The 11,443-nt window shown below is 45.9% G+C and overlaps 3 protein-coding genes across 5 annotated transcripts; 1 reads left to right on the top strand and 2 right to left on the bottom strand.

Annotated features, from left to right (window-relative positions):
• Positions 1-264: 264 nt before the first annotated feature.
• On the bottom strand, positions 265-1,308 carry LOC117897224 (MICOS complex subunit MIC27). The gene is made up of 2 exons (XM_034805941.1): positions 1,060-1,308; positions 265-1,001 (listed from the first exon to the last, which is right to left on the bottom strand). The coding sequence occupies exons 1-2, from the start codon at positions 1,212-1,214 to the stop codon at positions 464-466; spliced, it is 693 nt and encodes a 230-aa protein (XP_034661832.1). The 5' UTR covers positions 1,215-1,308; the 3' UTR covers positions 265-463.
• A 1,769-nt stretch (positions 1,309-3,077) lies between these two features.
• LOC117899799 (growth hormone-regulated TBC protein 1-A) lies at positions 3,078-5,170 on the top strand. The gene is made up of 4 exons (XM_034810081.1): positions 3,078-3,472; positions 3,578-3,831; positions 3,891-4,522; positions 4,583-5,170. Exons 2-4 carry the CDS (start codon positions 3,803-3,805, stop codon positions 4,912-4,914), a joined length of 993 nt encoding a protein of 330 aa, XP_034665972.1. The 5' UTR covers positions 3,078-3,472; positions 3,578-3,802; the 3' UTR covers positions 4,915-5,170.
• A 13-nt stretch (positions 5,171-5,183) lies between these two features.
• Positions 5,184-7,501, bottom strand: LOC117899800 (twist-related protein 1). 3 transcript variants are annotated; one of them, XM_034810083.1, is made up of 5 exons: positions 7,349-7,501; positions 6,931-7,121; positions 6,581-6,863; positions 6,253-6,464; positions 5,184-6,170 (listed from the first exon to the last, which is right to left on the bottom strand). In XM_034810083.1, exons 1-5 carry the CDS (start codon positions 7,393-7,395, stop codon positions 6,043-6,045), a joined length of 861 nt encoding a protein of 286 aa, XP_034665974.1. In that variant the 5' UTR covers positions 7,396-7,501; the 3' UTR covers positions 5,184-6,042. The 3 variants fall into 3 exon arrangements, with proteins under 3 accessions (XP_034665974.1, XP_034665975.1, XP_034665976.1); XM_034810084.1 differs by having other exon boundaries at positions 6,593-6,863; XM_034810085.1 differs by having other exon boundaries at positions 6,608-6,863.
• Positions 7,502-11,443: the final 3,942 nt, after the last annotated feature.

Here is an 11,443-nt window from a genome sequence, read left to right as displayed (position 1 = left end):
CCCCTAAGGGGCACCATTGAAGATGATTGGCACAATCGGCGATTTTGCACGTGGGGTTTGCCACTTTCCAGTGGATTTCACTTTTCAACAGCTTCTCCCCAGTGACATTTGACACCAACACCAAGCAACCGAGCCAACAGACAACAGCCAGCGGATGCTTCAACAATTAATCACTCAAAGATTCATGTGAGAGATTCTGTGCACGGCCCACACACACACACACATGCAGATCAGATCGATACAAAGATACAAATTGTACAGAGATTTCACTTTTGGGACGCGACGCGAATTTATTTTGTGGCTACTCCGTGAAGTACTCCGCAGGGAGAGGGCGAGAAAGAGGTAAAGAATTATCTAGATTGATCACAAAAAATCGGAAAGAATTGAAGCGCGGCATCGCAGAGTTCACACTTCCGGTTCGATTTTATGTTCGTTTGCAGAAGCCAAGGCCCTGCCTCTGTGTTTACTTCTTCTTGGGAAAGACCACCTCCTTGGCCTCATCGATCAGGTCGAGGGCCAGGTACTTGAGGTCCTGCAGCGAGGTGGGGAACTTCTGGATGGGCTCAATGGGCACCTCCTCGCCGGGTTTCACGCCCTTAATGAAGTTGTAGGCGACGGCAAAGATCCTGCGGCCCTCGTGCAGCACCACGCGACAGTTCTCCTCCGCCTGGCGGGGATAGCACAAGGAGGCAACCGCTCCGGAGCCAATGCCAGTGTAGATCACCTTCTTGACAAAGCCGCCGCGGGCGGCAAAGATGAAACCGGCCAGACCGCCCACCACAATGGCGCCGCTGCGATGGAGCGAGTTCTGTGGCTCGTTCAGGATGTCGAGGGTGTGCTGCGTGTGGGCCTTCGCCGTGTCCACGTATGTGCCGATGATGCCAGCCTGGTCAGCCACGGCCCGGTAGCCAGCCTGCACCTCCTCCCGCACGGTCCGCACTCCAGTCTGCAGATTCCTTTCCAGCGCCGATTCTCTCGGAGTGTGACGCTCCTTTGTGGGCCTAAAAGTGGATAAGTCGGGATTGGTGGTTGCCTCTACTGGAGCTGCGCTCCACTCACTGTGTCTTGCGCAGGGTGCCGTAGATGGGCAATTCGCTGGGACGGCACACGAGTGAACAATCCTCATCCTTCTTTGGTTGTGTGGCTTTGGGCGGTTCGGGTGCTGCCTTTACCGCAGCGGCTGCCAGGAGTCCCATCGTGGCTTTTCGCAGCATTTTGCAATGTTTGTCGATGTCCCAAGTTTTTAGTGTAAAATTTCGGAGGTTTGCTGCACAGCAAACGATGTTTTTGCCTTAATTTTTAAACATTGCGTAATGTCAAATACACGAGACGACTGCTTGATGGAACCCATGCATGATAGGCATGCAAGGCACAGGTAAAAGAGGTTTTATGCAATCAATTGCTTCAATAATAATAGTATAATTGAATGAATGTAATTTAAACGAATCTAATGTTTTGTTTATCCTAAAGAGACATAATTTTAGTCACATATTTTATTTCGATACATCGCATTGTGTAAATCTCACACATCATGCAACTTATCGGATTGTCATGTCATGTAGAAATCATGTATGGTGGTATATATTTTGGTATATTTGTGAGGGTCAGTCAGTATATTCTATTGATAGCTCGGTGGACACCGAGACCAGGGTGACCGTTAACGGTCTTTTGAAGAGATATTTCTCTCTCGCAACATGGGAATTTGCATCGCAACAATGGTCTTTATTCCATCCCCACTTTCCGTATTTTTTACCGTTGGCAGCATAATTTTCATGGACCAGCAACATTGTTCCCCAACATTTTTCATGGAATAAGCAACACTTAGTACCCTTGGAGGGAAGGATGTCCTCGAATTGAGAAAATGCTGGAAATCTTTGGCTCTAATCAATGAAAAAAACAAGTAAATCTGCGTTGGAGAGATATCTTAACCAATTTTGCATAATATTGAAACATTAAGCCATTATTATGTTTAAGAGCAGCTTTGAAAACGAAATGTTAATATTAAATAATGGAAACAGGGTACACAAAGGCACATACTACTGGGTGGACAGCAACAAATTGTACGTAGCGTTTATTTTTTTTTTTTTTTTTTGTAAACCTTTCAGTTAAATCGCAATTTTTGTAAACAATCCAATAAAAAAAATGCATGAAGGCCAATCATGTGACGAATGCATTTTACAATCGTAGAAAATTTTAGTTCCACGGCTGAGAGTCTTAGTTGGATATTATACAAAATATTAAAATCGAGTAAAATAACCTTCTGTTGACCAATGGGTGTTTAAGTGCAAACTAAGAAATTAATGAAACTTGAAGATTATTATCGCAGTTTAGCTGAATAAAACGGTGCCCATTCGAATTTATTCGTAAACAGTGGGGATGGGTGGCTGCAATGAACATTTACAAGCAGTTTTATTTCCCCAATTTGAGCCATGCCCCCAATTCAAAATAGTTCTTCTCAACAAGAACCAATAACAAATTTGCTAGAACAAGTGCAATTGCTTACGATCCGAGATCAAGAGCGTTGCAAACAAATAATTGTTTAAGAGACAGAAATTCGGTCGGAAAAAAAAGATCGCTGATGATGGAGGAGGGGTTTCCTTCGAACCGTCACAATCTCAATGAATTACTTTACAAATTTGGAGATTATAGAGACTGAGAATGTATGTATACATATCGGTATATACATAGTAGATACAAAACATATGAATAGTTTAAAAGCATTTCAGTCTAAGGCAAAGTCATTGTTAATTATTATAAGCGGTTGATTAAATGGATTTATATTATTAAGTATAGCAAATATATTTTTTTGGGTTGACCTTCTTAGTTTTAGACTTATTATGCAATCAATTGAGGAAAGATGTATCATAAAAGCAGCAAATCCTGCGGAGAATTAAAAGATAATTTGACTAAAACTACATTTTTAAAGCTGAGAGTCCTAACCAGCTGGAAATATTAAATTGAACATCAAAATCGAGGAAAATGATTTTAGATTCACGGTATTTTTTACGGTATATTTTGAAAATGAAAAAGTATATTTTGGAATATTTTCGAGGCCCTGACGGTATATTTTATCGATAATTCCGCGGTCACACTGACCAAGACGCGAAACAACAAAATTTTTCTAGTTTTTAGCCATTTTGATAAGTGGCACATAAAACATAAATCTTCAATGAAATCACTAGTGGCAGCTCCAATCGCACCAATCACCAGTCACCGAAAGCACGCCGTTGGCCAACGAGAGGTGCTCCGCGACACCTGTATTCTCTGCCTGTGCCCACCGTTCCGCCCCCTCACTCCTGTGGCGCGAGGTAAATGTTATCAGTGAAGAGGCGCGCTAAAACGCCTACCACAGCAGAAAGCAGCGCAGCAGCAGAGGCAGAGGCAGCGGCAGCAACGACGAGTGGGGGCTCACACACACAAAAAGGCCACCCACCCCACCGTTCAAGGACACCGTAGCAGAGTGTGTGTGAAGGTAGGTGGGCGATTGGCAAGGCTGAAAGTGACTTAAAAATAAATGAAGGGCTGTGTGGCAAGGCAAGTAATGTTTAATGAACTTTAACCCAATTGAATGTTGCAGTTGCAGCGGCGGAAGCAGCGCCAGCGGCAGCGACGTAACCGAGCAACGTGCGCTGAATACAAAAAAGCAATTTTGGGGCCATGCCACTGCCAGAGCCAGAGCCACAGCCGATTGACTGACGCAGCAGAACCCTTACAATAAAGCAAATAATTAACAGAAAAGACCAACGAACGACCAAAACAAACGTGAGCAATACACAAATACACAATCTAGTCATTAGTTCTTATGGATGCTACCGCAAGTTCAAAGTTCAGGTGAGTCCACGCTCCAGTGGATCTTCAGTCAGCCTCAAAACCCTCATTTATGCTTGCAGCGATGTGGACGAGTATGGCTTCAAACGCGGCCAAAACTTCGACTACAGGAACTATTCCAAGTTCATGGATGGCTACCTAAAGACGCTGACACGACGCCGCATGAAATGGGAGGCGATACTGCAGCAGAACCCAGATCTCAGCCAGGTGGATGCTAAGCTAAAGCGATACATACGCAAGGGCATACCCGGCCCCTACCGTCCCGATGTCTGGATGAAGATATCGGGCGCCGCAGCCGAACAAAGGCGGGCGCCCAATCTATATCGCAGTCTGTTGAACAGCGAAACCTTCGACAAGGAAATCAGCGATTCCATATCAATCGATCTACCTCGTACGTTTCCCGACAATATCCACTTTGACACGAAGAAGCAGCGCCTGTACAACATCCTCATCGCCTATGCGCACCACAATCGCGATGTGGGCTACTGCCAGGGCCTTAACTACATTGCCGGGCTGCTGCTCATCGTCACCGAGGACGAGGAGAAGTCCTTCTGGCTGCTCAAGCATATCGTGGAGAATATTGTGCCACAGTATCACTCTCATAACATGTCCAATCTGCTCAGAGACCTTGCCGTATTTCGGGAGCTCGTGATTCGGCGTGTGCCCGCTGTCAATCGGCATGTGGACAATTTGGGTGAGTCTCTGCCCCCATGTGCATTTCCGTGCTTTGCTCACTCTTTCCCCCTGCTCGTAGGTCTTCCGTATCCTGTCATTGCCAGCAAGTGGTTCATCTGCATATTCGCGGAGGTGCTGCCCGTGGAGACGGTGCTGCGCATCTGGGATTGTGTGTTTGCCGAGGGCTACAAGATCGTTTTTCGTGCTGCCCTGGCCATGTTTGTCACCCACAAAACCAGCATTCTGGCCTGCGACGATATTGCCGCCTTGGCCAATCACTTTCGCGACATCATGATCCAGGACAGCATTGTGACGGACTGCCATGGCTTCATTGAGTCCATGTTTGCATTACGCTTGAAACGCAGCGAACTGGAGAGCCTTCGGAAAGTGGCAGTGCTGAACCCCGCATAAGGAGGATGGAGGTTGAGAGTTGTTGTGAGAAGTTACGAGAGACCAGCAGATCAAATATTAGATCAAACAAGCAACAAAAACCAAATACCAAATTGGAGAAGCAATCGAAAACAATTCAATTATTAGGAGCGTAGTCGTTTAAAATATGTCATTGCGTATAGTACTGCTCTATATATGTATATGTAGGTGTGCCTGTGTTATCATTGAAGCCAAAAAGCGATTCGAGTATTAGCCAACGAAATCAAATCAAATCAAATCGAAAAGAAAACTTTAACCCATGTTACCAAAGCGGAACGAAGCCTGCAGTAGCAATGATTAGTAGCCAAACAAAACAACAGTCTCCAGAGTCTAGATGTATTATCAGTCAAACACACAACTACACACACACACACACAATCCATCCATCCACAAACGACAAAACATTTTGTGTTCTTAGTTATTTTTTGTTTTTCCTGTTGATCAAAAAGAGTATTTATTTTTGAGTATATGTACGTTGGAAGGAAGAAGAGCCTATAATAATATGTATATGTCTATGTCTACGTCTAGATTAACTCACATACACACATATTCGAGTGTGTGTGTGTGCACTCTTTTATATAAATGCTTTTAAAGTTGTTACATAGTTGCCTAACTTATATATGTGTCTGTTAGCCACGAAACGCGACTGGGCCCACGTGTACTTACGGGCCTTCGTTTCGTAGAATACTCACTATTTACAACTGATCTGATCTGATACTACATATATATATATCCTGAAATATGATTTGAGGAATTGATTTGTAATTGCAAAACCCCCCCACACACACACACACACACACACAAAACACACTGCTGCAGCAGCCATCACCCGCCAACAACTAAACTCCATTTGGGGGGAGAAGTTGCTTGCTTCGATGCTGCTTTTGGTGTGTGGGGGTTCTTTGTGAGTCTTTGGATGCTTTTCAAAATAAAATATATTACTATTGCTTATTGTTAGTAACTGTAGAAATGTGCCAGTCAGTCTTTAACTAAATCATAGTACAAGGGGAAGGAAGACTTCAACTAAATGGGAAGATGGGAAGAACTTGATGTTGTTGCTTTTAGCAAACGATTCCAGAGTTAGCTTGGCTAATCTGGACACCATCCCATTCATGGCATGCCGCAATGGGCACCACACATGGGCTCCGAGGACAGAGCCAGCGAAGTGAGCAGCGTGCGACGTCCCGGATGAACGCCCAGGTTCTCCCAGTTGATCCACGAGAGGCGAGCAGTGAGATCTATCGAATAAAGCACACACAGTTAAAGGAATTCGTCTCCTGCCTCTGTTTAGTTTCCTATTTCCTATCAGCAGACACCCACCACTCGTGTTCCAGTTGGCGCGATCCGCTTTGATCTCGCCCCGCAGACACTTCTCCACGTAGGTCAATGGATCGTAGTCGGTCTGCAGCACCTCGCGCAGCAACGATATGTACGCAATGGCCAGGCGGAGTGTGTCGATCTTGCTCAGTCGCTTCTCATACGGAAATGTGGGCACATGGACCCTCAACTCATCAAAGGCCGAATTGATGCTACTGCAAAGCGCAACGAGAAAGAGCACAGGAATAGAGGAAGAGACAGGAAACGCTTGTTAGTCGACCATTGCTGGTTCGGGGCTTGTGGCAGTGTTAATCTTTAAAATGGAAAAGACCATTTGGTGTACCCAGTTGGTGCGGACCTCTGGATGCGTTTCCTTTCTCGCACATTGGCCGCCTGTCGCTGCATTTTGTAGCTGGATGCGGCTGTGGCACCCACCGAGCCGTAGTTGGGATTGGAACCCCCGCCTCCGACACCTCCACCTCCTGCTCCTGTGGCTCCTCCAGGGCCCCCGTTGCCGCCACTGCTGCTGGCACTGGGACTGTTACACATCAAGGGCGTGGCACTATTCGACTGATGCACACCCATTGGGTTGGTCGAGGAGTCCAAGAGATTCTCTAGGAAGTCCAAGATATTTTGTACATGTTACTGGCTTGGTTTTTGATTTCTTTGAGTCGTGTGTACCTCCTCCGTGTTGCATGTAATGCTGCTGTATGTGCCGCAAATTGTTCGAGTTGAGGCGCAGTCCGGAGCTGCCACCTGGGCCGCCGGCACCTCCGCCACCATTGTTGCCGCCGCCCTGATGCTGGCCCGCATAGATGCAGGAGGGCAGATCATTTATCAGATCATCATCAAAGTTATGGAACGGCATGTGGCTGCAGATGTAGATGAAATACGTAAGTATTATGTCTGTGGGAGTTACCGTCGGCTAGCACAAAGTTTTCTGGGGGAAAACTCAAACTTAGAAGTTGCCGTGGCAGTTTATGGCATATTTATTGATTAATTAATGCAATAATTATCGGAATTGTTTAATCATTATTTTCCTATAATTCCAGGAACAATTTTTGTTGGTGCACTCTTCAGAAGAACCTCTCTCTCTCACCTTATTGGCGGTGATGAAGACGAATCCGGCAATTGATTTCGCGACATTTTTCTTGAATTTTCCGAGCGAACTTCACTGCACTTCAGATTAGTCTCTATTGTTTGCACTTTCTAAGATTTTTCCGAACACCTTTTTGGCACTTCCGCTGGCCAATAAGTTTGAATGTTTAATGAGTCAGTCTCCCGGGAAAAGGCTCGCTTTTATAGTGCCACAAAATCCAATTGGAAATGCCACAACTCTGCCATGGATGGAACCGTGTGTATCCATGAAATCCACCCTTAAGCAACAGCATCCCGACCAACCATTCGCAGTGCGGCGCCCTCAAACGGGTGGGCGGAGTTTCAGAAGTACCCGTACAGGGTGTTTTGGCACGGTTTTGGTCTTCAAGCGGAAGCTGCTGTGGGCATTCAGCCAAGAGGCCTCTGGGTGTTGCCCTACACCCCCAGTAGAGCTGGTGCTGGCCGCTGGCTAATTATGGTAATTGATTTGTCGCGAGTGGTGGGCGAAAAACTTAGAGACTTTCTCATAATAAGTATGTGAAGCAATTGAAGAGATTTGTAGCTGGAAAATCTACAATAATTCTTCTCTCAATCCAGGCATCTTCCTCCATCTCAAGTCTCGTGCTTCTCTCTATTTTGCAGCGCATCTCCTAGCCGCTCTAACCGACTGCGCCCCCATTTGTGGCAGTCCCCTTTTCGGTTTTGGCTTTGTGCTTCCTTCACCTGTTTTTGACGTTTTGCCATTATATTTCGCACAGCAGGCAGCCGCCATGTTTGTCAATGGGGAAGCGCAGGAAGAGAAAGCAGAGACTAACCCTAACAAGGACAACCCCATCGCAACTCCACCTGAAACTTGACAACATGTCGGCCCATATGGGAGATATACAGACTCGGGAAAGTCTGTCAGTAATGAGAGCTCTATATAGGGGCCATCGAACCTGTTGATGGGACGAGCTGCAACTGGAGTTGGATTCCCACGGGATCAGAACAATTACACACCCATGGGAGATAGCACTGAATGCTCTACATTTCACGGATCATTTAACTTAACCAGAATCGGAATCAGAACCCCCCGCAGTGAGGAGAAACAGGATCAGCAACCACTCGAATCCAGCCGCAGATCCTTTGTCAACACCAGTCACGGGGCAATTGTTGAAATTGAATTATGTTTATTTGATGTTTTGGTTTACGCGTAAATTAGCTACGTACCAATCGGGCAGCAATCTCACCCATCGCTGACTGGCCCGGCCCGGCCCGCCCAGTCGGGCGACCGAGCGACCTGGTCGCGTGCCCTAACCCGAGGCGCGAAAATCCCGAGCAGTCGTAGAGTCGAACAAAGGGAAGCGCGGCCATATGCCAGGGCGGATGCGCAAACCTTTTCATTACCAGACAAATTTGCTTGTCGACACGCGTCGGCGCACACTTTCGTCCGTTCCGTGATGACAGTAATCAGTTTTGATGGAGGGTAAGTGCCCGGAACACGATCCCTAGATCCAGTTCGAAGCGATTGAGCGGCAGATAGGAATAGGAACAGGGAACTGCGAACTGCGAACAGCGAACAGCGAGCAGGAATGTGTGTGGTGACGGCACAAAGCTGACATCCTTAAGTGAAATCTTGTTACAAACCAATGTAAACACGATTGTTAATTTAACTTTTGGGAAATGCAGCAAGGGAAACCGCCCTGCAACGGGTGCCGTCTCACTGTTCCCATCCCAACCCCTTTTTGTGGACGATGTTTGGAATGTGGTGCGCTTCGGACTTGTCATTGGGCCACAATTAAATTATCGCATTTCAAACGAGTGCAGCGAAGGAGACGCTAATCGCTGACCCTGACTGTGGGAAAACTAGAAAAATAAATAAAATAAATGTTAACTGAACTCTGATTGGATTTGCATATTTGTGCACAATACTTGAAGAAGGCTCATGGCCTAAGCCAAGCAACCGAACATGTTAATTTGGGTCTGGTTGGAGGAGGTACACAAAGGGTTGGACCAGAAGGCTAATTCGGGGAGAAGCGCTGTGGGAAGAAAAGTGGCTCGCAGGAGGCCAATAATTATGGTACGAGGAAGGTAGAATTCTATTCAGTTAAAACGTCACTATTTAGATTCAAAACCAATCAAGTTTCGCACTTTGAAACGCGTTTGATTGTGTATTTTTATGATGATAATTAAACAGATTGAAAGTTTGCAGCTAATCTGGGGGGTAAACCCGTTTGCGAGAAATTAGCAAATTGATAAAGAAGAGTGAAACCTTCCATTGAACATAGAACAAAGTGCAATCCTTTCTCAGATGTTTCCCCACTGGTTATCTCAAATCTCTGGGGCATATTTATGCTGTGATAATTGAATCAAACAGTTCTCACACACACTCGTAAGAAGCAAACAAACGCGCAGAGAGAAAACAGATTGATAGTGTCAAGAGTTGGCCCATCAGCCACAGACCACAGCCCAAGCAACCCCCTGCCCATACATACATACATACATACATATGTACATACATAAGGATGCCCAAGGACCTTTGTCTGGTTTATATCGATTAGCGTTTTGCATTCAAACCAGAGCAAATCCATTCGACGAATCTCGGGAGCGGCACACGACCCACGCGTAGAGTACACACTTTTCCGCTAGGATAATCCCAACCCCACACCCCTTACCCAATCCCCTTCCCATCCCATTGCACTTCAATCTACGTCATAGTCCACTTCCCTTCCCCTCTGCCTCTAGCACAATTCGTTGCGGCTGCTTTGAGGCAGGGACGACCGCGAAGCAATTGTCTGCACAATTTGTTTGTTTATTTTGATGTTATTTAATGCGTGGCAAAGTCCCTGACAGCAGCACGGAAATGCCGTGTTGTGGTAACTTCTGAGTATCCTGGGAAAAGCAAACATCCTTGGTGCCACAGCCAGAGGTGAGTTTTGCGCTTAAACTTGGAAGCTTTTTCGTGGAGCTTTGTTTGTGTGCTTTTGGTGGAGAATATCTATCGGGTTGGAGTCCTGTCTTTCCAAAGGGATATTTTGCGTGCAGGCTTGTTGGATTTAAAGCTCCCTGAGAAGGAGGGGAAATGTGCATACAAGTACTTACATATGTATGTACAAAGATGACTTTACAAGAGATAAATTCTCCATTTGAATTGAGAGAATTGCACACATGAAACGATGCCAATCTTACTTCCATTTAACAGTTACCTATCCGAGCAGATAAGTTATGTTTACGAATGCTGGGAGGACTGCAGCAGAGAGCAACTGAAGCAACGGTAAGTGTCGTGTAGTAAAACGCAAGAGAAAGGTTCGGTTCGACTACTAAGACTATTCTATGCCCTAAGGCAGCGAACACAAGCATGTTAAATAATTCCTAGAACTCTCCAATAATAAACGCCAATTAAATAACTAAAGACTATGGTTTTATTCCTCACTCGTACGTTCAATTCCCATAATTCAAGTGAAATATGTCAAGGCCTTCCCCCAGTCCAGTCACCCAACCAGTCCTCGATTTGGCATCAAAATCTTGTGAACGCTTTGCATGGAATTTGCATATGTTTCGACGATCATTCGGATCAAACTGAACTGAAGGCAAATATTTCGATCGTACAGAGGTTCCAGCGAAGGTCTGATATGGCATTCAGCAGCTGTCACCTGCAGGCAGGCACTCTTCTCTGTGGGATATGAAATGTTTGCCCAACAGCAGGTGATCGAGAGGTGACAGAGAGAGAGAGAGAGAGAGAGAGAGAGCATTTTCGTTCGAGTCCAGTGACGATCAATGAACGTGTAAATACATTTTTATTGGTGCCGCTCCCCCCTTACACAGAGAAACATGCCCTTTGGCGACATGTATTCCAGTTTTTGCACTCAGTTTGTGGTGCGATGTGGATGCCTTTCCCTCTTTTTGCTGTTAGTGTATGCCCAACTGCGGTCTTGTATCCTCTTCTTTTTGTCTTTGCTGTTAATTATAAAACGAAAACAGAAACAAAAAAGCAAAAAACAAACAAGTGGAAGCTTTTTCGGTAGTCGCCAACGCACCCGAGGCACTATATCGGCTGGGGGGACGACTTGCCTTTAAGTCAACGCCTGGGGCGCTCTGCTCGCTGGTCGCTGGTCCG

Source organism: Drosophila subobscura, chromosome O (genome assembly GCF_008121235.1).
Source record: "Drosophila subobscura isolate 14011-0131.10 chromosome O, UCBerk_Dsub_1.0, whole genome shotgun sequence".
Classification (NCBI taxonomy): Eukaryota; Metazoa; Arthropoda; class Insecta; order Diptera; family Drosophilidae; genus Drosophila; species Drosophila subobscura.
The sequence above is the reverse complement of the archived record's forward strand: the minus strand, read 5'-3'. Positions and strand labels throughout refer to the sequence as shown.